Below are 22516 nucleotides of genomic sequence, written 5' to 3'. Positions count from 1 at the left end.
TTTGGTTATTGCGGACATTGCTGCTATGAACATTGGGGTGCATATGGCCCTTCTTTTCACTACATCTGTGTCTTTGGGATAAATACCCAGTAATGCAATTGCAGGGTCAGGGGGTAGCTCTATTTTTTATTTTTTGAGGAACCTCCACACTGTTTTCCAAAATGGTTGTACCAGCTCTTGGCTGACCAATCAGAGGGGTCTCCTTGAAGAACAGTTCTGACATGCAATGTCTCTGTTTGAAAATCTTCTGTAACGTCCCCTTTGCCTACAAGATAAAGTACAGGTTCTTGGCTCAGCATTCAAGGACCAGAAATAGCCTGTCAAGCCTGCTTTATCTACCACAATGCCTCTTCATGCAAATGCTCCCAGCAAACTCTTCCTTGTTTTCTATCAAGCACCACACATTTCTGATTTCAATACCTTTGCTGACTCTATGTTTGGAATGCCCATATCTGCACCTCTGCCAGTAAGGCCCATCTATTGCTACAAGTCTCAAGTCCCTGTAAAACACAGACTCCTCCTGCCTGCAGTTTCCAGAACTGCCCAGCCAGAGGGAGACCTGGTCTTCCTGGGAATTCCAAGGCACTCGTGACTTTCTACCTTGTGCTAGTAATTTCTGAGAGAAGTCCCTTCTCCTCTCTTGAGCTACATATGTGAGAACCAAGACTATGTCCAAGGCCTTGCTTTATATCCCTCCATTGCCAAGTCCATGGCCTGGCTTAGACAAGCACACAGGAAGTACTAGGAGAGCTGCAACACAGTAATCAGGCCCTGTCTTTTAGAAGGCTCATGAATTTCCACAGGTCCTTGTAGCTATCCTATTGGACGAGATGGGTAAGGAAAATGGCAAAATGTGACTAATCTCCACCCTTAAGAGAAAGGTGCCCCAGGTGGGTCCTCTGACTAGAAAGCTGTAACTGCTTGCCTCTTTTGGCTGCCTGGGACTCGGTCATTTATTCAACAAATATAACTAATGCTGGTCATTAAACGCTGCACTCAACCCAGGAGAGTACAGGGAAATCAGTCAAACCTCCATCTCTTGGAACTCCAATGTCAAACCCAAGGCCGCTCTGCGCAGCACTCTGGTGCTAGACAGGAAGGCAGGCAGATGGTGGGCAGCTTTCTCCCTGTAGTAAGCTTGGGAATGCTCTGCATTTGCCTGGTCCCTGCTTTGCAGCATATCTCCCGAGGGCAAGAGTGGCTACATAATTTTCAGGGCCGAGGGAAAAATAAAAATGCAGGGGCACTTGTTAAAAAAATTATTTTTTGAATATTTTATTTATTTATTTATTTGACAGAGAGAGAGAGAGAGCACAAGCAGGGGGAGCAGCAGACAGAGGGAGAGGGAGAAGCAGGCTTCCCGCTGAGCCGGGAGCCTGATGTGGGGCTCGATCCCAGCACCAGTCCTGGGATCATGACCTGAGCCAAAGGCAGACGCTTAACGACTGAGCCACCCAGGCACCCCCTGTGTTCAAAAATTATTAAGAATTTCAAGAGGAGGACAGCAAAGCGTTAAACAAAGTGCAGCCCTTCTGCACAGGTCACAAGCCCATGAAGTTTGCCCTGCCACAGGGCTAGGAAACGTGCACACAAGAGGCCTGAAAGTGTCCTGCAGTCTTTTCTTCTCCCTTGCACAGAGGCTGAAGGGAGGCTAGGTCCTAGTAAACTGGGTGGCACTGGGACATACACAGCTGCACACAGGCCAAAAACAAACATTTGTTGAGTGCCTACTTTGTGCCCCAAACTCATCTAGATTTCAGAGATATGGTGGAAAACCAAACAGACATGTTTTTTGGTTTGGTTTGGTTTCTGTCACTGAGCTTATTCCAGTGGGGGAAACCCACTATAAACAAGCTCACAAAGAAATGTCCAAGAATATCATCAGTTAGTGGACAGTGTTGTGGAGATGACAAAGCAGAGTGATGGGATAGGGATAGGGTGGTAGAGAGGGTGTATTAGGTTAGCTTGGTACAGCAAAGGCTCTCCAAGGAGCCTCCTGCTAGCTAAGATGCACACAGCCCCTTCTAGAGCAACAGGTGAGGATGCTGCTAATGTTTGGCATCAGCTTGACAGGCAAATCTCTGCAATCCTTTCCCCTATCAAGTGAATCATGAGGGTCTGGGTGACAAAGAGGAAGTCCAAGGATGCTTGAGACTCTTCACTATCCCCACTGAATGGGGGCACTGACCCCCATCCTCATGCCCACCCCCAGTGCTTTCTCACTTCTATTTCTGGCATGACCGAGAGTCAAGTCTCCAGAAAGATTTGGCCAGCCAGTCTTGGAGAGTTTTCTGAGGTCCCAGATGGTCCCTCTCAGACCCAGGCCCCAGGGCTAAACCTGGATCCACACTGAGTCACTCATTGCCTCTCTGCGGTTAAGGGAAAGTGCTCCAGTGAATGCCTAGGCCTGGTCCTCTGTTGGTGGGTCCTTCCTTGCCCCCAAATACCTGAGAAACTGGCCTGTGTAGTAGCTCAGATCAGAGCTTGCTGGGAGAGACACACCTCCCCCCACCAAGTCTCTCTTCTTCCCCTGTGCCAAGGAAGGTACTCAACCAGCTTCCTTCCAATGCCCAGAGATGTACTCTGAAGGCCTGGAAGGTCTGGAGTGAGGGTAGGGAAAATCTCAGAGGCCAGAAGACCTGGGGACGCAACAGGTGATAGGGGAGGGAGCCGAGGGCTGGAAGCCACAGTTTGATCCCGCGGTACTCTAGCGGACTGAAGGGATCCTATAAGGAGGCAGGAGCCCACCCAGTCCCCCATCTTGCCTAGCCGGGCCCAGTCTGTGGCCGCCCTCCCAGCCGCAGCCGCGGGCCTCCGGTTTCCCCTGCCCGGGGCCCGCGCCGCCAGCTCGCCTCTTCCTCCCTTTCCCGTCCCCCGCCCGTGGCTGTCTGGCAGCGCTGCAGTCGTGGCGGCGGGGGGCGGGGGGCCTTGGTGACAGGGCTTCCTCCTCTTCTCCCTCCGCCTTCCTTCCGCCAGCCCAAGCCTATCCACCCTACTCTCCGCAGCAGCAGCGAACACGTCGTCGATTTCCATCGGGGCTCAGGGGGCGGGGCCAAGGTGGGGGCGCGGGGCGGGGCGAGTGGGAGGAGTGGAAGTTGGAGCCCAACAAAACGCTGCACACCGCGCTCGGTGCGGCCAGACCGTGCGCAGCGACTTCCGCACAGGTGGTCACCCCGGTCCCCACCACGATGTTAACCAAAGTTCTCCTGATCCTCCTGGGCATGTCCATAATCCTTCCGTCTAGGTGAGTCTCCATCCCGGGACCCAGGAGCTCTCTGCGCCCAGCTCCCTCTCCCCTGGAGCTAGGCCAGCTCCCCGGACCCCCGCGCCCCTGCGTTCCTCAACCGCCGCGCCCACCTTTTCCCAGCCCCCGCGCGAGCTAGCTGGATCCCGGGTCCCCGGGACGCGCTGCCAGCCTCCAACCCGCTCCCTCTAGGATGGGCACCCCAGACCCCTGAAGGAGCGCCCAGGAAGCAAGCCGGGACGCCTGTTCCCTGGCCGCTCCGGTCCTCAGACTCCCGCTCTCCAAAACCACGGCGACGGCCGGGGGGCACGAGCACGCTTCTCTCTCTCTGGGTCTTCAGTGGGAAGAAGCGAGTGGCCCGCGGGATGACCGACCAGCGTAGGCTTGTGCTGCTGAGGACTGGGGGAGACTTTGGGAAGGTGGCGTCCAGAAAGCCTCTCGGGCTTGGGGAACGAAACTGCGCCTAAATGCTGGAGTGTTGGCTTGTGTGTCCTCTCATTTAAATTTCTTTTTCTGAGCGCCTACTAACTACCAGGCACTGTGCCAGATAACTCTGACTTTACTTGCTTCCCTTCCCGCCGCGTCTCTTGGTGCCAGTCCCAGGCGCTAGCCCCAATTTAGTCCAAGGATTCCCGCCCCAGTTATCCACCCCACTCCTCTCTGCCGCCAGCCTCCCCTTTCCTCCTTCATCCCCCCTCCCACCAGACACCCTGCTGGGTGTTGGGCTGACCAGAGCCTGAGGTCAGAGACTGTTATTCTCTGAGGTCTGAGGTTTGGGTCCTGGATTTCAATCCCCATCCCCTTTTCCAAAGGCTAACAACAGGTTTCCCTTGAGCAGCCAACTTCCTTCACACTTTCTTCTGGCCCTGAGACTTTGCTAGGAAGGTTGTTCCCTGCACTTCTGACTTTATAGAGTAGGAGATGACTGCTTCATATTTTTGAGACGGTTTCCATTCCAGAAGTCTCCATGGCACTGGGCTCCTGTCTTGCTTATCTGTTTTGGGGAGAGGGGAGATGGCTTCTCTCCTCACCCCAGAATGCTTTAGCTCCCCTGAAGAGCTCCCTGCTGGCTCACCGGTGTCCTGGGATGTGGGGGTTGGCCTCAGCAGGGACTTGGCAAATATTTCTGAATGCGTGCTAGGAATTTCCAGCCATCCACATCCCTCCAGATATGAATTGAACTGTTTGGGAGAGCTGGCATGGGGTCTGGCAGTGGGGGCAGAAGGAAGCATTAGGAGCAGGAAAAAAAAAAGAGCTGGGAAGAGGAGCTGTTGACATGGAAACTACCCTTCCAGTCCCCTGGAGTGGGTGGGGAGGGAAGGGCCAAGTAACTGGTGTTTAGACATTGTCAGCATGGCAACCCATGATGTCAGCAAAGAGCTGGAGGTGGCCTTGGGGTGTGTTGGCAAGGGCCACCTCAAACCAGGAAATCTTGCTCTGGTCCAGGCTCAGCCTCAAATGGTGGTGACTTTGGGCACAGCCCTTCCCCCAGGTGGGATTCAGTTTCTTCATCTGTAAGGTGAAAAAGAGGGCTGATTTGGGGGGGGGGAACAACCCAGTGGGCCCCCTCCTAGAGCATTGCCAGTGCCCTCTTCCTCTCCTTCCCTCCCCCACGGTTAGTTGAAAGAGCATCCTCAGTAGTGGGAGGGGATGTGGAGTTTCAGCTCCATCTTGGACCATTGCATATAGAGGGATGTGAGTGCATGAAAAGGCCCCATGGAAAGATTCCCCTAGTCCAGTACATGAGTGTTTTTCAAGTTTTTATTATTTCTAGCCTTGAAAGGGGGCTTAATGGCTGGCTGAGGAAAGGTATGCAGTGTCAGCAGCTCCTTAACCTCAAGGATCCCAAGATGAGTGTGTTTGTTTTGTTTGTATTTTACTGGCAAGTGCTGTAGAACTACAGCGACCTCAAGACCTTCTGATATCATTTTCATCGCAGACATAGTTTGGGAGCATGGGGGCTTCAGTGGTCCCTGGGCTTTTGCTTGTTTGTTTACCCCTTGAACGTTGGGGCTCTTGTTGGCTTCAGACATTTGGGTGGTCTTGGCTGGCAGTGCCAGTCCTGATTGTGCCATGCTCCTAGCCACGTCACTCATTTTGCAGGGTGTCAGGCCTCTGTTCTCCCTCTGCCCCTCCAACAGTCAGAGGACTTGGGGGGAATGCCTCAGGGAAAGAGGACGTTTCTGCATGTGTTATTTGGAAATGGAAACTGCTTTTTCTCAAGCCCAGTTCTCCCCTTGCCCAGAGTGGGAATTAGCCACTTCAGACATGAGAAATGGCATAAATCTGCCACATCTGTATGCCAGTTAGGCAATTCTCAGAGCTTGTAATGCCGCAGGAAAATGCGTTTTGCTGCCCAAGTTGTCTGTGGTCTGCACCACAGAAACCTTGCCTATGTTGCTAGTCCTCTCCACCTACCCCCCACAAGCTTCACCATGTGCCCCCACCCGGTACACTCTCCTACCCAAAGGAAACCACTCTCCTGCTTTACAACATCATAGATTAATTTTGCTGAAGGTTTTTAAAAAGCTTTTAATTATAATTTTTTTCAAAGATATAGAAAAGTAGGGGGAACAATAAAGTGAAACCCCATGTACCCATCGCCAGCCTCATTAATTACAAATTCATGACCACAGTTAATTTCTCTGTCCCCCACCCACTCTCTATTTCAGCTTAAATTATTCTAAAGCAAATCTCAGACATCATAATCATTTCCTATGCAATTATTTTAGTATACATTTCTAGTCATAAGGACTCCAAACACATAATAAAATAACACTATGACACCAAAAATTTTAGAATAATTTTGTCATAGTGAAGAAACTATGCGGTCAGTGTTCAAATCTCCCTTATTGTGTCATAAATGTTTTTTGTTTTGTGTTTTAGTTTGCCTTTTGAGATCGGGATCCAAATAAGATCCATATATTAGCAGATTTTTATTAGCATTTTTATTTTTCAAAACAATTTTTTATTGAATTAGAACATATATGCAGAAAAGTACTCAAATCATTAGTGTGTAGCTGATGAGTTGTCAGAAAATGACCACACTGGTATCAATACACCCACATCAGGGACTAGAACATGACCAGAACCTCAGAAGCCCCCTGAAGCCCACTTCCTCACTGCTTCCCAGCAAAAGTACCAGGACCCTAACTTCTAACACCATCTGTGAGTTTCATACATTGCCAGATGGCTTTTTAATTTGTTGTTTTATTTAATTTAATTCTTATTTTTTGGCTGTGGTGCATGGCTGTGGCATTCAGGCTGGACTCCAGTCGGCCATCTCTCCTGGATGACAGTCTCTGAGTAAAGGACTCCTGCCTTTTCTCAGTGCTCAGAGCTTCCCCTCATCCCTGGCCCCCAACTCCAAAGCAGTGAATAACACAAAAGCAAAGAAATGCAGAATATTCCCACGGTGTCCAAGCCCTCTATGGGAGAGGCTATTCTGGCTTTCCGGAGCATTTCTCAGAAATCCTGGCCCTCTGCCTGCCCATTTGCTCCCCAGTGGTGCTGGTCAGGCAGACTGGAGACCAGGACTAGTAACGGCAGCTGGTTGGCCAAAGCTCATATACAAACACCCTCTTCACCTTACACTGAGAAGTTCTTTTAAAATCTTGAGCTTGGTTTTGTTATTGGGATATTTTTAAAATAAAGAATTACCATAAAGGAAGGATAGTATGGAAAGTGTCCAAAAAGCAGCAAGATTTAGAAGAAGTTAACAAATATAATCTGTTACTAGCTCAAAATATGCTGTTACCGGTCATTCTTTATGCCTTGGGATGCAGACTTATTTTGGTTTGCTTCTGTCCCAAAAGGCCTCAGCTGGGGCCCCTACAGAGTGGAGAACAGAGCTTCAGTTTTTTTGTTTGTTTGGTTTTTTGTTCTAGGAGCGAAGAACCTCATGTTGAATCAGAAAATGGACCTTCTGCCCATGAGGATGTCTATGGGCCCCAGCCCCAGGCTCCTGAAAAGAAGCTCCTCTCTGAGGAAACAGTGCACACCCTTACTGGTCCCCATCGCAGACTTGGGAAACTGCCAGCAGCCACTCACATTCTGAACAGCATCCTGAACAACTATGACCACAAACTGCGCCCTAGCATAGGAGGTGAGTAGCAGAACATGGTTCTTCCCCTCCTGGAGCAGGAGATTGAGGGCAGAGGTGTGGGTATAGGTGACGGTGTCGTGCACATGGGCAGGAACATCTGCTGCTGACCTGTCAGGTAAGAGATATCAACTCTAGTTTCAGCAGTGCTCTTGACCTTGGTCTAGACTTTTTTTTCTTTTCTCACCCTCAGTTTTTCCAACTATAAAATAAGATGAGTAGACTAGATGACTGACCTTCAAGGTATGTCCAGCTCTTAACAGTCTGTGAATTGGATCTTGCCATGAAAGAACAAAGAAAGAAATAGCACTGGATGTTGAAACCATGTCTCTAGTCCTCACCCATCTCCTTGTTCTCCCCTCTGACCATGCCCTCCCCTGTCCCTGCCGCTATTTGACACTTACTTCGGCCACATCTGTCTCCTTTGCAGAAAAGCCCACTGTGGTCACTGTTGAGCTCTCTGTCAACACTCTTGGTCCTATCTCTATTCTGGACATGGTGAGTACTGATTTTTGATCACAGTGTCTTGTAGCCCAGAGAGCTGACCCATGGGCCCTTTCACATACTTGTTTTTTCTGCTCTGTGTCTAAGAGTTTTGTGGTTTTGGTTTTGGTTTTGTTTTGGAGAGGGGATATTATAACCAACACTGACTCTAGAAGGTGGGAAAAGGTAAGTCCCTTGTTGCCTGAAGGGGACTTTCAGAGTCCTGACCATATCTTCTGGTCTTTCATTCAAAATAAAAATAATAAAGCAACTTTAAACACCACAATGGAACTGCTCTTTTTTTCTGATAGTGATTTTTATAGATTTAAGTCTCTAGTTACTAACTCTTGTTGTAAGACTGCTGCTCTCATTTCTCTTTCCTTTTCCATTACTATCATTCTAGTGTCAGGACTGTCCTCAGCCTCTCTTATCTCTCCTTGGAATATGCAAAATTCAAGGTTTCTGCCTACCCCAGTCTACCTACTGACCCAGTGGCCTCCCATGTGATGTGCCTCCTGTAGGTCTGACCTGGCTTAAAGCGTGAAGTTCAACACCACACTTTAGTGGTCAAGGCCCTCCATGGCTGGAGCTAACCCAGAGCTCTGGTTTTATTTTTTTTTCCACCCCTTTAGAGACCACATGCTCTAGTCACAGTAGAGTATGGGTATTACCAAATCACCATGTACCTTTGAGTCTTTGTTCAAGCTATTTCCTGTTTGGAATGCCATTGCTCCAATTTTCTACTTGCCATAGTCTTATCCTTCAGGGTCTATCTCTAATAGCATCTTCTCTGACCTCCACAACTATTAATTGTTCCCTTTGTACTCACACCACACTCCTCTCTTTGGGATTCAGATTTTTCTAGCTTATATCATAGTTGTTTACCTGATCTTCCCTACCTCATTGTATTGTAATTATGTGCTCTTTATCTGCCTTGTTCTCCTGATTATGGTTTCCTTGGTGTCAAGAACTCAGTATATGTTAACTGAGCAAATGAATTATGAAAGATGTACTATAGAAGTCACTTTTTTTCCCTGATACCTAACAAGCCCAAGGGATACAGTCTAATAACTTAGCAGCCACTGGCACAGAACTCATGCAAAGAGGAGCCAACAACTTGATTTTCTTTGGCCAATAAAGTGCGGCTTTAACCTAGGCCAAGTGCCTTTAGAAGATGCCAAATACTCATGTGGTATTAAATTTCCCCCAAGAAGTCTGGTCTTTTACATATTTCCAAATAGTTCTTTAAAACTGTGGGAGTTCTCAGTTCTTGTACAGTCTACTTTTCCTTGGTAACACTGTGGAGTTTTGTATTTGGTAAGGAGGGAGTGTGTATCTCTCTCACACAACCAATGAACAGGGCATACTTGTCTCCTTGGACCCTCATGACAGCCTATGGCAGGGACGGCTGCCACTGGGATCTTCATTTTACGTTTGAAGCAACTGAGCCTCTTAGCAAGCATTCTGTTACCGAAGGAGTGTGGTTGTTTGAAGAGAGTTCCTACACCCCTCAGCTAATCAGATGCTGCGTAGAGCATAGGATTAGTTCTTAGGGAGAGAAACCCGAGCCCATAGCATGGAGATTTAAATCAAATGTTTCTACCAGTTTCCTGGTTAAATTTTTGAAATATCTAGCCTGAGCTTAGAAGGTAGTGACCAGTCTGGGAATGATTGCCCATCATAGCATCAACAGTTGCTAAGGCTTTTTGCTGTGATAATTGTTGCAAGCAATCCTAATTAAGCCAATTCCTTGACACTGAATTTTTAGAGTTTCAGCTGAGCTAAAAAAGATGTACAACCCAAGCTCCCTTGCCAAACTGGGGAAAAATTGAACTGTTAGTTATCAGTTGCTGTGTAATAAATTTACAATTGGTATCTTGTTAAATAGAAATTAAATGCTCATTTGAAACACTAACATAGAGCAAGAGCACAGCATGCATGGATTGGGGAAGGGAGACTTCCCCTAGCTATAGTTCACATGGCCTAGGAATGAAGGAGGCTCCATAGGCCAAGTTGGAACTGCCAGCTACTTGGGACTGTAGAAACACTCTGAAGGCCACCTGTGAAGGCTGGTGGGGCTGGGTGGAGCAGGGCTGGGGGCTTCCATTTGAATGGTAGTTAGGCTTTTTTCTGTCTGCTTCTCTGGACTGCTCCAGGGAACCTTCTCAGTCTGGGAGGCTAGCTCCCAGCAATTTGGCAATGGCTCTCCACACCTCTTGGCCTAGGCAGCAAAGCCAAGCTTTCCCTTGAGGGCTCTACTGGCCTCTAAGCTGTAGGTTTCTGGTTGGTGTTCATTGTTTGATGCGAGATAACTCAGGAGAAAGACCTAGGGATTCTACAGGGGAAAATTGGACCTTGGTACCCAAACGGATTGTTGGTGCAAGTGAAATAAGCACTAGAGAGGGAAATCAGTGAAGGCCATCCCAGGGCAAGGTCATGGTAATGGTGCTCTGAGCATCAGAGTCAATATGCTGCCATTAGCTATTTGTGTGACTTTGGACAGGCCCTTTTCTCTCTGAGCCTCAGTTTCCCTACCTTTAAAGTAAAGGAAGTTGGGCTAGCCCTCAAGGTTCCCCCTTGGCCTAGTTCTGGCACTTGTTCTTCACACTACTTGCAATTCTATTGCAGTCTGTTTTTTACCCTTCAGTACCAGTAGAGCAAACCTCTAGCTTCTCATGCTTCTTCCTATTAAACATCCTTCTCAATGTTTAACAGACAGTTTATGGGATAGATAATATCATCTGGAGACCAAATAATCACAGGTATAGCTATGCTTATGCACACACATATTCAGAGGTCAGGTGCCCTTGTTTAAAATGAAAAACAAAACAATTATTCAAAAAACATGAGACTAAATACACACTTCTCAAAGCACTTCATTTTAAAATATAAGTCTGAAGAATGAAGGATTGAGGTTAATTAACATTTGTGCTCCCCAAATAAAACCTGAAAGGGGAAACTTCACCATATACAACCAAAGGTGTGTGTGTATTTGTAATGTTTAAGATGATTTTGAGTTGAAATCTTTGGTTTGCTATGGAAATGTGGAGGCTGAGAGGGTGTTAACCTGGCTCGAGTAATCTCATAACCCTACAAGGTAGTGGTGATGTGATGAGCCCAGCCTGCGCAATTAAGCCACAATTGCCTGTCTGTTTCTAGATGAAATATGTCTTCCCTGATGGTTGTTTATCTGGGAATGTTCCCTTCTTTTGGGAATACCTGGAAATAGAAACGTCCTACAGCCTAATTCATGTTGTTTTCCTCTGTGCAAACCTAAGTAGGTTCCTATCTGCTCAATAGGCCCTTCACAGGATGGCATGAAAATACTCTTTGCCTGTACAGCTCTAGGTGTGTGCTTTTCTATCAATCCCACCAGGAATACACCATTGACATCACCTTCTGCCAGACCTGGTATGATGAACGCCTCCGTTACAATGGCAGCTTTGAGAGTTTTGTCCTTAATGGCAACATGGTGAGCCAACTATGGATCCCAGACACCTTTTTTAGGAATTCTAAGAGGACTCAAGAGCATGTGATCACCATGCCCAACCAGATGGTTCGCATCCACAAGGATGGCAAAGTGTTGTACACAATTAGGTATGTCAAGCCTCTGGAATATTACCTCTTGGGACTCTTTTTACCAAAGAATCATGGATATAGGTTTCATCCTGAATGATACTTCAAAGGGCCTTTCCAGCTTTGCTAGACCTTGAGCTCAACCGCTTCATGTATAGATACAGACACTAGCCCTCAAAATAGAAAGATTACCTAAGGCCACACACCAAGTTCATGGCAGAGCTGGGACTGGTACCCAGTTATTTGGCTCCCAGTCCACAGGTCCCCCCCGCCACTAGAGTATGACTGCACTGCCTGGACAATTCCATCCCAAGTGGGCACTGGATGTAAAGACACGTGCATGGTTGTGGAATTGTCCAGGCGGAGCAGCAACCCAGCAGCTGGAAAGATACCTAAGAGCAGGCTGGACATTTGAATGTCTGGCAGGGGAAGGTTGTGTTATCAGTGGTATGAGGTGGGAAGGTGGGAGAGAGTGGGAGAATGTTAGCCAGTCCTGGAAGCTGGGATGGGTAAGAAACTAAAGCCCATCTAAATTGGTCCACACATTCCTCTGATGATGGAAACCAAAGTAACCAGATACTTTCAAGCTGTTCTTCCTCTCTTTTTGTCTCTCCTTTGAGCTCTTTGTTTCAAATCCTACTGTTGCCACTCATTGGTGGTGGTCCCCTGGCCCAAGGTGGGTGGATACCTAAGTGCTCGGGGCCAGCCTAATAAGGCTCCTTTCTCCCTTCCAGGATGACCATTGATGCTGGATGTTTACTCCACATGCTCAAATTTCCAATGGATTCTCACTCTTGCCCTCTGTCTTTCTCTAGCTGTGAGTACCTTCTTAGGTCTCTGGGGCCCCAGGGTCATGCTGAGCCCCTTCTTTTTTCTCATCCTTGCCCTTTACATTTTCCTGCCTCTGCTTTTCTCCTAAGATGGTGCCAGATTTGCCCAGAGCCTCCTCATCCCTCTCCTGCTGACAATACTGTGTTGCTTCACCTGGACCTTGTGTTGGGTTCTTTCCTCTTCCTTCCACTCCATCTCAAGTCAGTTACCCACCTCTGAAGTGTAATTCAAGTATGTCTGCTCCTCTCCATCTCCACTGTCAGTACCTTGGCTTAGGTCTTTGCCATCTTCCACTTGGGCTTTCACAACATCTTCACTTTAAAACCAAACATGTCCAGAACTAAATACATTGTCTCCTCCCAACCTCTACCCCCAAAACAAATGTGTTGCTTCTGTGTTCACATTTGTCTCATTGAAAGGCACCATCAGCCACTCAGTTGTCCAAGCCAAGAACTTTGATGCTTCTTTCTCCATCACCTCCTACATCTAATCAATCAACACATCTTGTTGGTTTTCCCTCCTGAGTCTCTATTGATCCTATTTCTCTGCATTCTCACTGCCACAGCTTGGATTCCTGCCTTCATTCATTTTATTGCGCCCAGATTCCTGCATTGGCCTCCCAAAACTGGTCTCCCTGTCAACAAGCCATCTTATATAATGACAAGGGTGACCTAACTGAATCATCATCTAGACCAGTCATGTTTTAGCTTCAAATCCTCCCTGAACTATGATGGATCAATTCCAAATTCCTTAGAATGACCCTCAAGGTACTTCATTGACTGGTCCCTATTACCCATTCCTGTATGCTTCATCCAGCCTCTGTGAGCTAGCCATCCTGAACTTTTGGCATTTCCATAATCCATCAGGCATTTTCACCTTTCTACGCATAGAACGCACTCCTCACCCTTTCAGCCTCACCCATACAGAGAATATTTTACTTAGCTTTTAAGATTTATTGGAAATGTTACCTACTCTATGAAATCTTTGTTGGGTGTGTCCCCAAGTCGTCTTTCCCTCCTCTGTTTTTGCACTGTCCCATGGGTGGAGGTTTCTCAGCAATTTCAACAATTACAGAAGTATACTTACTATCTTACTCAATAAAATGTGAATGTTTGAGGGCAAGGCTCCTGCCTTGCTCATCTTTATATTTCCAGCACAGAGCCTGGTACTAAGGAATGCTCAGTAAATGCACGTACTGAATGGACTTCAACAATGAGGTAAGAGGGGCAAGGTCCCACAGCTGGTGAGGCCAGAGTCAGGACTCCAAGGCATTGCTCAGACTCCATGTTGGTGGAGACAGCTAGGCTTCCCAGTCTCACAGGACCCTCCTTCCCATGTTGCTTTACAGTTTCCTATCCTGAGAGTGAGATGATCTACAAATGGGAAGATTTCAATCTTGAAATCAATGAGAAGAATTCCTGGAAGCTCTTTCAGTTTGATTTTACAGGAGTGACCAACACTACTGAAACTATCTCAACCCCAGCTGGTACGTGTGCCTTTGAAACCAAGGCTAAGCAGAGGCCCGGGGGGTGGTAAGGATGACTGGATGTGGCCATCCATACATATAAATGTATGTAATCATCCCATGGAAATATTGTAGAACATGACTCCTGTCTTGTAAATGCTAAGCACTTACAACTGTTTGCAGAGGAAACTGAGACTTTGTAACTACATCTCAGTCTCATCTGCAAAGAAGTAAGTGCTTTGCCAAATCCCTGAGAGGGTAGGTAAGTAGTTAAAGTTTTATTGCTGTCAGGATTTCAACTAGCTTTGTCATGTAGACCCTTCAGTTTCTAGGTCTTTGTTACAACCGACCTGTTTGGATGACTTTGGGGAATGGAGCGCATGTGAGTTCTCCATACCCAGAACCACTTCAAGCTGGTTGAGTGGGAAACAAAGTTGGTCCTAATGGGAAGTGGAAGCTAGAGTTCTAAGGTCAGCTAGGTGAGGGCTGGGATAGTATGGGGGAAGTTTCAGCAGTTACCATTGCTACTGCATCAACGTTTATTTTAAAGAAGCAGCTCTAACAAGAACTCTAACAGATTCCTGTCAAAGCCTTCATGGTGGATTCAACATGGCCATGGTGATCACTGGTTTTCTGACTTTGTCCCTAACAAGGACTAAAGGGGAGGATCCTGGATCTTTTCAATGTCAGCTTCCAATCAGATATGAGTGTCTTTGCTTGTGTTCCTAGGTGATCTCAATGAGAAGCTAAGGTCCCAGAGCAGCCCTGGAAACCCTCTTCACATGTACTGACCAAGTCAGGGCAGTGGAGGCACTGCCCTCATCGTTTCCAGAATGCAGATGGAGCCAGTCACCCAACCAGCCATTTGCCATAGAAGGAGTCTTGCTTTGCTTCTGTGTGGCTAGGCAGAACATCTGCTTTGCTGCACTTACAGAGTTGGTCACTGGGTGAGGAATAGCTCATGCTCATCTGGCTAGAGTTTTGCTTGCACAGTACTAGGCAGGGGCAGAGGGCTATTTTACAAATGCTTTTCTTTTTCTCAGGGTCTCTGGGTAAGCAGTTGTACTACCTTTGACTTGGGATCCTTGCTCTTCTGCCAGCTAACCATGGGCCTGCCTCTTGCCTTTCTGCACCTCAGTTTTCCCAGACAGGTGGGGACCCATCATCAAAAGCGGCAGAAGAGACAAGGCCCAGGGGCTTTCAAGTCACTAGTGGTTCCGTTTAGTAGATGGTTGTGCATTGTTTCAAAATGGTGCCCTAGTGACTACAAAGCCCCAGAGCCAGCATCATCACCAAAGCAATGACAATAGGTAAGCACCAGCCCTCCTTGGGAGAGAGGAGGGTTCTTGGGGGAAAAGGAGGAGGGCTTCTTTCTCTTCTGCTAGAGGCTAGTTGTTCTTGAATTATGCTTTCTCCAGTATCATAGTTCTCTTTGAGGCTGGTCCCAAACTCTTCCCATCAGCCTCTGGGCAGTTCTTTCTATCTGAAGCAGATTTATGTACCAGCTCCTAAGGGTTCAGAATGTGGTGGTAGCTTGCTACTTTGGTCACCTTGGGCCTTGAACCAGAGAATCTCTACTTCAGAAGGCCTTCAGAGAGTGCAGCCTTGCCCCCAGTGAGTGAGTTAACTTTCACTGGTGGCTACTGAGACTCTGATGGAATCTTACCCATGATTAGGACTTCACTTTCTCACAAAGGAGATTCTTCCTTCTCTGGACAACTCTGTCCCTCAGAAAACTCCCTGTTCATCTGAAATTGGAGTTTCTGGAACTCCTAACCTTTAGACCTAGTTATTTTTCCCTAGAACTACTGAACTTACAGTAAGCCCGGTCACTCTTCCATGGGGTCAACATTAAAGGACCAGTATTATGGTCCCAGTCCAGGGTCACAATCTTTTATAGACTCTAAAGTCTAGTTTCTTTTTCTTCTTGTTCTTCACAGCTTTGGGTCCACTCATTCTTCTAATCCCAGTCCTCTGGACACAGTCTATTAAATTATGTTCCTCTAACAGCACAGGGACCAACTCTGGTCTGGCCAAATGAGAGATGAGCAGAAGCATCTTTAATTTTTTTTGGGGGGGGGTTGTTTTGCTTGGCTTTGACTTTGGCTCCTCAGCCCCAGATACATTTTTTTCCCTTACCCATGCTCCTTTATTCCTCAGGAATAAGAAATTATGTGTTAGTATCCTTCCCTCAGCTTTCAGAAACAAATTTCCATATCTTGACAAGTGGAGAAGGTTGTTCTTTGGCTGGAATAAATAAGATAAACATACGAAAAGCTGATAGGATAATAAATTTTGCAACAAGAATATATATTTTGCAGGGAGTGGTTGTAGCTAAATAGGGATGTCTTAAATTGCAGTCAAGACCCCAGGGCAAGAGAACTAAGAACTTGGTAAATACATTCTGGCCAGTAGGCAAGTGTGAATGAATGGTTCCTGCAGCAGCCCTGGGGGAGGAGTTCTATCCCCACAGTTACTAGTCTGAATACAGATATTCCACTGACCCCAGGCCACATCCTTACCTTTTTCCAGAGAACTCTTGCCCTTTAAGTGTCAGTGTTACCAAGGTGAGTAAGAAAGGCTGCTCTTCTTGTTTAGCTCCAACATACCTAAACCTGCTATGCAGGTGATCTACTTTCCAAAATAAGAGGACATGTGGACATGTTAGTGTTCTGGTCTGCTTTACCAAGCTATTGCTAGACAGTAGCAAGAGTCACTGAGCATCTGCTAAGTTCCAGCCCATGCTGGGCTTGGATAGGCAAGAGGCAAGCCACGGGGCTTACATGAGAGATTTAAACCCTGAAGGGGTTAAAAAGCCCACCTAACTCAAAGCCAAGGAATTTTATAGCACCATTTAGGTAGAAGTTTGGAATTTAGCTTCACTAAGGAGCCAAAATTTGCGCTATCACAAACCCTATGTGATGTTGAAAATAAAATGGGAGTTTCTGGGCTCAGGAAAGCCCCCAGAATCTCTGGGGTCATGATGAGAACGCAGAGTGTTTGGGATGAGTGTGTCAGAATATAAGGCAACATGAAAGGTATAGTAGAAGATGCCACCTAGAGATGTAGGTTTTCATTAGGTACTATAAGAGCCATCATTATATAGGGGAAGAAACAACATCAAGGACATGATGCCCCAATTTTCACTTTCAGCTAATTCTTCTATTTTCTTGAAACATTCAGTTTGGATTAGGGTAATAAACTAAGAACAGGGAGTCTAGGTTTTGGATATTGGTGAAAATATGCAAGCCATCTCAGGGAATCTGAGAGTGTATGGGATTAGCTTACAGGACGGTGTGTGTGTTTGCATGTGTGTGTGTAAGATGTCAGTTGGAGCCAGGTCATGGTGGGCCTTTAGTGTCAGGTTAGAGTATGCATTTGATTCTATAGCTGTTGTGGAACAGGGAACCACCAGAGGTTTGGGATGGGCAGGTGATTTCTTTTGGCTTTTGATACAACAGTGCTAACTAAAGCATTTTACCAGCATATGAATGAATAGGAAGGAGGCCAAATGGATTCTGTGCTTCCCCCACCACAGCACAGGCCACTCTCAGTTTATTCCCTGAGCGTATACATTGTAAAGGCCAGCAGTGCATGTGTCAGGCTATGCTTCTACAGACTATTTATGGCACCTTAATGGATGTGAAGGTCTCAGTCTTCCCTCTGGACACTAGCTGTGTGGTCCTGATACCTAGAAGGCTAACTGATTTTTTCACTTTCATCTTACACTTCTGCCACCCTCAGAAGACAGACACCGGCTGTGGGGCAGTGGGCTGAGAAAGAAGCAATGAGGTTTCTGGCCTTGGCTTAGCTCTTAACTGACCATGGGTCTTGCAATGAGTCTCCTCTCTGGGTTTCTTCTGATTTTCTGTATATGGCACTGGAATAATGTGCCTCTCTCTTAGGACTGTGGTGTGGATCCCATGAGCTGAACAAGACCCTTAATGTGCATGTCCTATCTGGGGGAGACCCTCACGTCGGTGCTGTAATGAAGTGGTATTTTTTATGTCTTCCAGGTGATTTCATGGTCATGACGCTTTTCTTCAATGTGAGCAGACGGTTTGGCTTTGTAGCCTTTCAAAACTATGTCCCTTCTTCTGTGACCACAATGCTCTCCTGGGTTTCCTTTTGGATCAAGAAAGACTCTGCTCCAGCCAGGACCTCTTTAGGTAAGTGGGTAATACATACAAATGGGCACAGAATTGCCTTCTCAAGGGTCCTTTCAGCAGTGTAATATATGGATTGGTAGCTGAGCCCACCTCCACTACTGTGCTTTCACAGGAATAACCTCTGTACTCACCATGACCACACTGGGCACATTTTCCCGTAAGAATTTCCCACGTGTCTCCTATATCACAGCCTTGGATTTCTATATTGCCATCTGCTTCGTCTTTTGCTTCTGTGCTCTGATGGAGTTTGCTGTGCTCAACTTTCTGACCTACAACCGGATGCAACCCCGTGCTTCTCTAAAACTTCGCCATGTATGACCTGGGTATGGGAGTGGTGGCAAGCTTTTGGAGTGTGGAGGCGTGCAAGTGAGGGCACTAGGACTCATGGCACACGGATGGCCAGTTCACCAAGTGATGGGGGTGGGGAACCTGAAGTTGGTGGGAGAGTTGAATAAACTTTTTGATGTCATGCTGGGAAGGGGGGGGGAGTCAAAAAGCAGTGTGCCAAGGATAGAACCTCCAGAAACCTTGGGACAACACCTAGACTTGATTCATCTTTGACTTTTCCCACTTCTTTCCTTGTCCGTTTCAGCCACATATTCGTGCCCGTGCCCTTACCCCTCCCCGTGCCCGTGCCCACAAGCATCCAGAAGCTTTTGTGTGCCAGATCGAAGACTCTGAAGAGAGTGATGGAGAGGAGGGTCCATCTTGTCCAGCTCAGCAGCCTCTCAGCCGAGATACCATCCAGAGCCCTGGTGGTGGTTGCAAGTGGTGCAAGAAGTACTTCTGCGTGGTTCCCAGTTGTGAGGGCAGTATCTGGCAGCAGGGCTGCCTCTCCATCCACATCTACCGCCTGGATAACTACTCACGAGTTGTTTTCCCAGTGACCTTCTTCTTCTTCAATGTGCTTTACTGGCTTGTTTGCCTTAACTTGTAGGTGCCAGCTGGTACCCTGTGGGCAGCCTCCCCAGTTCCCCAGGAGGTCCCACAGCCCTTGTCAAGGGAGTCAGAGGAAAGCAACAGCAGCAGGAGGAGCAACAAGGCAGTGTCTTCCCTTCCCCATTCCCCAAATACAAGCCTGAATAGAATTGTTCTTTGCTGGCCCTCTCCCCTACCTGGCCCATTCACTGACTCTCCATTGCAGTCCATTTCAAGTAAAATGGCCCACCTCTCTATTACTCAAGGGGCATTAATGATGTTCAGGCTTAAATATCACAGGCTGTCAGTGACTAGCTCCCTAAGACCGTGCCCATGTATGAGTAGGTTAGCTATCTCCCAGTGCTGATACCCACTGCCTTTTTCCAGAAACAATACTGCCTTTGTGGTGCTCCAGGCCCAGCTCTGGCCCCAGCCTCGAAGTGCATAGACCAGCTGCTTGCCTGTTCCTGACATCTCCTTGCCTGTTCCTGACATCTCCTTGCCTGTTCCTGACATCTCCTTAAAATGTTGGGCAGCAGTATAAAGGGGAAGGGGACCCTAGTCCTTAGATCAGATTATTATATTCTTGGTTTTGTCTTCCTGCCCTCCCTTCCCCTGCAGATAGACCACTGGTATTATACTTTTAGGAGGAAGGGAGCCAGTAATTGAGCCTCTTTGGGATAGTATCTCCCTCTGCTGCTGTGCCACCTCCTTCTCTCCCGACCCTCACATCTATCCCTCATCTCACTACAAATTCAATGCGTTGCATCCATTGGGTATCTATTTTTGTGTGTGGTGATAGTAATGACTCCCTGCTTTGTATGCCACCTTCTTCCTCCTCCTTGACCTCTGTGACGTTTTCTGTAATTTCCCCAGTGGCTTTCCCAGCCCCGACCCAGGTGCTAGGCCATGGTGACTTCTTGGGGCCAAGAAACTAAGAGAACTTTGCTTTGCAGTGGACATTACTGGCACAGATTGGTGCCCTCTAAAGGCACAACATAAGAGTTTTGCTACTTCCTTGGCCCCTGGACCCATGAGCCAGTCCACTCTTATCCTGGGGCACTCACAATCACAATCAATGAATTGAATTCCCTTAAATTTGTATAGCACTTTACCTTTTGCAAAGCACTTTTGACAAATTATTTCTATTTTGAGCCTCATCATAGCCCTGTGATATATTCAGGGCAGGATTCTTATCCCCATTTTGCAGATGAGAACCCTGAGGCACAGATTTCTATGGGACTATGGATCTCACTGGAAACTACTCAGGAGCCCACTGTCACCTTCTAGACCACATGACAGGGCTGGCAGCTCTGTTCACCATGATTTGATTCTATAGCCTCTGCTGGCACCCCAGTGGCAAGGCCCAGGTGGCAGCCTCTTCAGCATTGGCCTGCTCAATTCCTGGGCCCCCAAGACCGAAACTCTCCTGGCTCTGGTAACCCAGTGAGGTGAATTTGGACATGCCCCAATGCTTGTATATGCTGAATGAAATCTGTGTCTGTATTTTACTGGGGGGGGGGGGTAGGGTAGGGAGATATAGCTGCTTTTTGTCACCATCACCTGAAAAGGGGAAATGTATCAATAAATATATCAGCAAAGCATGAAGTTGTGGCTGGTTTCTTAGGCATTCAAGTTTGTTCTCAGTTCAGGATTTAAATCTTAAATCAATGACCCAATTATGGCTGCTCCGCTCTCCCATCCATGATTCCCAGACCTACCAAGCATGTACCATGTACCCTCTGTCAGTGGAAAACTGAAGGGAAGAGAGTGACCAAATGGTGGCCCCCTTTTACCGATTCCCTTACTTGCTCTTATGCCCCTGCTTCCCGCCATGTCCTTTTTGCTTTGTCCATCATTCTAACCTCACCTAGTCAGAAAGATAGAAGTTTCCTGGAGATTATCAGACTCGGAACACTCCTCTCTCACTCTTTGCAGATGACATGATACTCTATGTGGAAAACCCAAAAGACTCCACCCCCAAATTACTAGAACTCATACAGCAATTCAGTAATGTGGCAGGATACAAAATCAATGCACAGAAATCATTGCTTTCTTATACACTAACAACACAACTGTAGAAAGAGAAATTAGAGAAACAATTCCATTTACAATAGCACCAAAAACCATAAGATAACTTGGAATAAACCTAACCAAAGAGGTAAAGGATCTATACTCTAGGAACTGCAGAACACTCATGAAAGAAATTGAAGAAGACACAAAAAGATGGAAAAATATGCCATGCTCATGGATCGGAAGAATAAACATTGTTAAAATGTGTATGCTACCCAGAGCAATCTATACCTTCAATGCCATCCTGATCAAAATTCCAATGACATTTTTCAAAGTGCTGGAACAAATAATCCTAAAATTTGTATGGAATCAGAAAAGACCTCAAATCGCCAAGGAAATGTTGAAAAAGAAAAACAAAGCTGGGGGCATCATGTTGCCCGATTTCAAGCTATATTACAAAGCTGTGATCATCAAGACAGCATGGTAATGGCACAAAAACAGACATACAGACCAATGGAACAGAATAGAGAACCCAGATATGGACCTTCAACTCTATGGTCAAATAATCTTTGACAAAGCAGGAAAAAACATGCAATGGAAAAAAGACAGTCTCTTCAATAAATGGTGTTGGGAAAATTGGACAGCCACATGCAGAAGAATGAAACTCAACCATTCTCTAACACCATTCACAAAGATAAACTCAAACTGGATGAAAGACCTCAATGTGAGACAGGAATTCATCAAAATCCTAGAGGAGAACATAGGCAGTAACCTCTTTGACATCAGCCACAGCAACTTCTTTCAAGATACATCTCCAAAAGCTAGTGAAACAAAAGCAAAAATGAACTTCTGGGACTTCATCAAGATAAAAGCTTCTGCACAGCAAAGGAAACAGTCAACAAAACAAAGAGGCAACCCACAGAATGGGAGAAGATATTTGCAAATTACACTACAGATAAAGGGCTGGTATCCAAGATCTATAAAGAACTTCTCAAACTCGACACCCAAAAAACAAATAATCAAGTCAAAAAATGGGCAGAAGACATGAAAAGACACTTCTCTGAAGAAGACATACAAATGGCTAACAGACACATGAAAAAATGTTCATCATCATTAACCATCAGGGAAATCCAAATCAAAACCACACTGAGATACCACCTTACACCAGTTAGAATGGCAAAAATGGACAGGGAGAGAAACAGCAAATGTTGGAGAACTTGTGGAGAAAGGGGAACCCTCTTATACTGTTGGTGGGAATGCAAGTGGGTAAAGCCACTTTGGAAAACAGTGTGGAGGTGCCTCAAAAAATTAAAAATAGAGCTACCCTATGACCCAGCAATTGCACTCCTGGGTATTTACCCCAAAGACACAGATGTAGTGAAAAGAAGGGCCATGTGCACCCCAATGTTCATAGCAGCAATGTCTGCAATAGCCAAACTGTGGAAAGAGCCGAGATGTCCTTCAACAGAAGAATGGATAAAGAAGATGTGGTCCATATATACAATGGAATATTCCTCAGCCATCAGAAAGGATGAATACCCAACTTTTACATCAACATGGCTGGAACTGGAGGAGATCATGCTAAGTGAAATAAGTCAAGCAGAGAAAGTCAATTATCATATGGGTTCACTTATTTGTGGAACATAAGGAATAGCATGGAGGACATTAGGAGAAGGAAGGGAAAAATGGGCGGGGGGAATTGGAGGGAGAGATGA

At 46.6% G+C, this 22516-nt stretch overlaps 1 protein-coding gene across 1 annotated transcript; it reads left to right on the top strand.

The window, feature by feature from the left end:
* The first annotated feature begins 3112 nt into the window (after positions 1-3112).
* GABRE (gamma-aminobutyric acid type A receptor subunit epsilon) lies at positions 3113-20416 on the top strand. The gene is made up of 9 exons (XM_035011703.1): positions 3113-3244; positions 7132-7349; positions 7777-7844; positions 11206-11426; positions 12140-12222; positions 13585-13722; positions 17718-17870; positions 17983-18182; positions 18463-20416. The coding sequence occupies exons 1-9, from the start codon at positions 3189-3191 to the stop codon at positions 18805-18807; spliced, it is 1482 nt and encodes a 493-aa protein (XP_034867594.1). The 5' UTR covers positions 3113-3188; the 3' UTR covers positions 18808-20416.
* Positions 20417-22516: the final 2100 nt, after the last annotated feature.

The sequence above is a fragment of the Mirounga leonina genome, unplaced genomic scaffold (genome assembly GCF_011800145.1).
Source record: "Mirounga leonina isolate KUSES-001 unplaced genomic scaffold, KU_Mleo_1.0 Mir_101799, whole genome shotgun sequence".
NCBI classification, from domain to species: Eukaryota; Metazoa; Chordata; class Mammalia; order Carnivora; family Phocidae; genus Mirounga; species Mirounga leonina.
The sequence above is the reverse complement of the archived record's forward strand: the minus strand, read 5'-3'. Positions and strand labels throughout refer to the sequence as shown.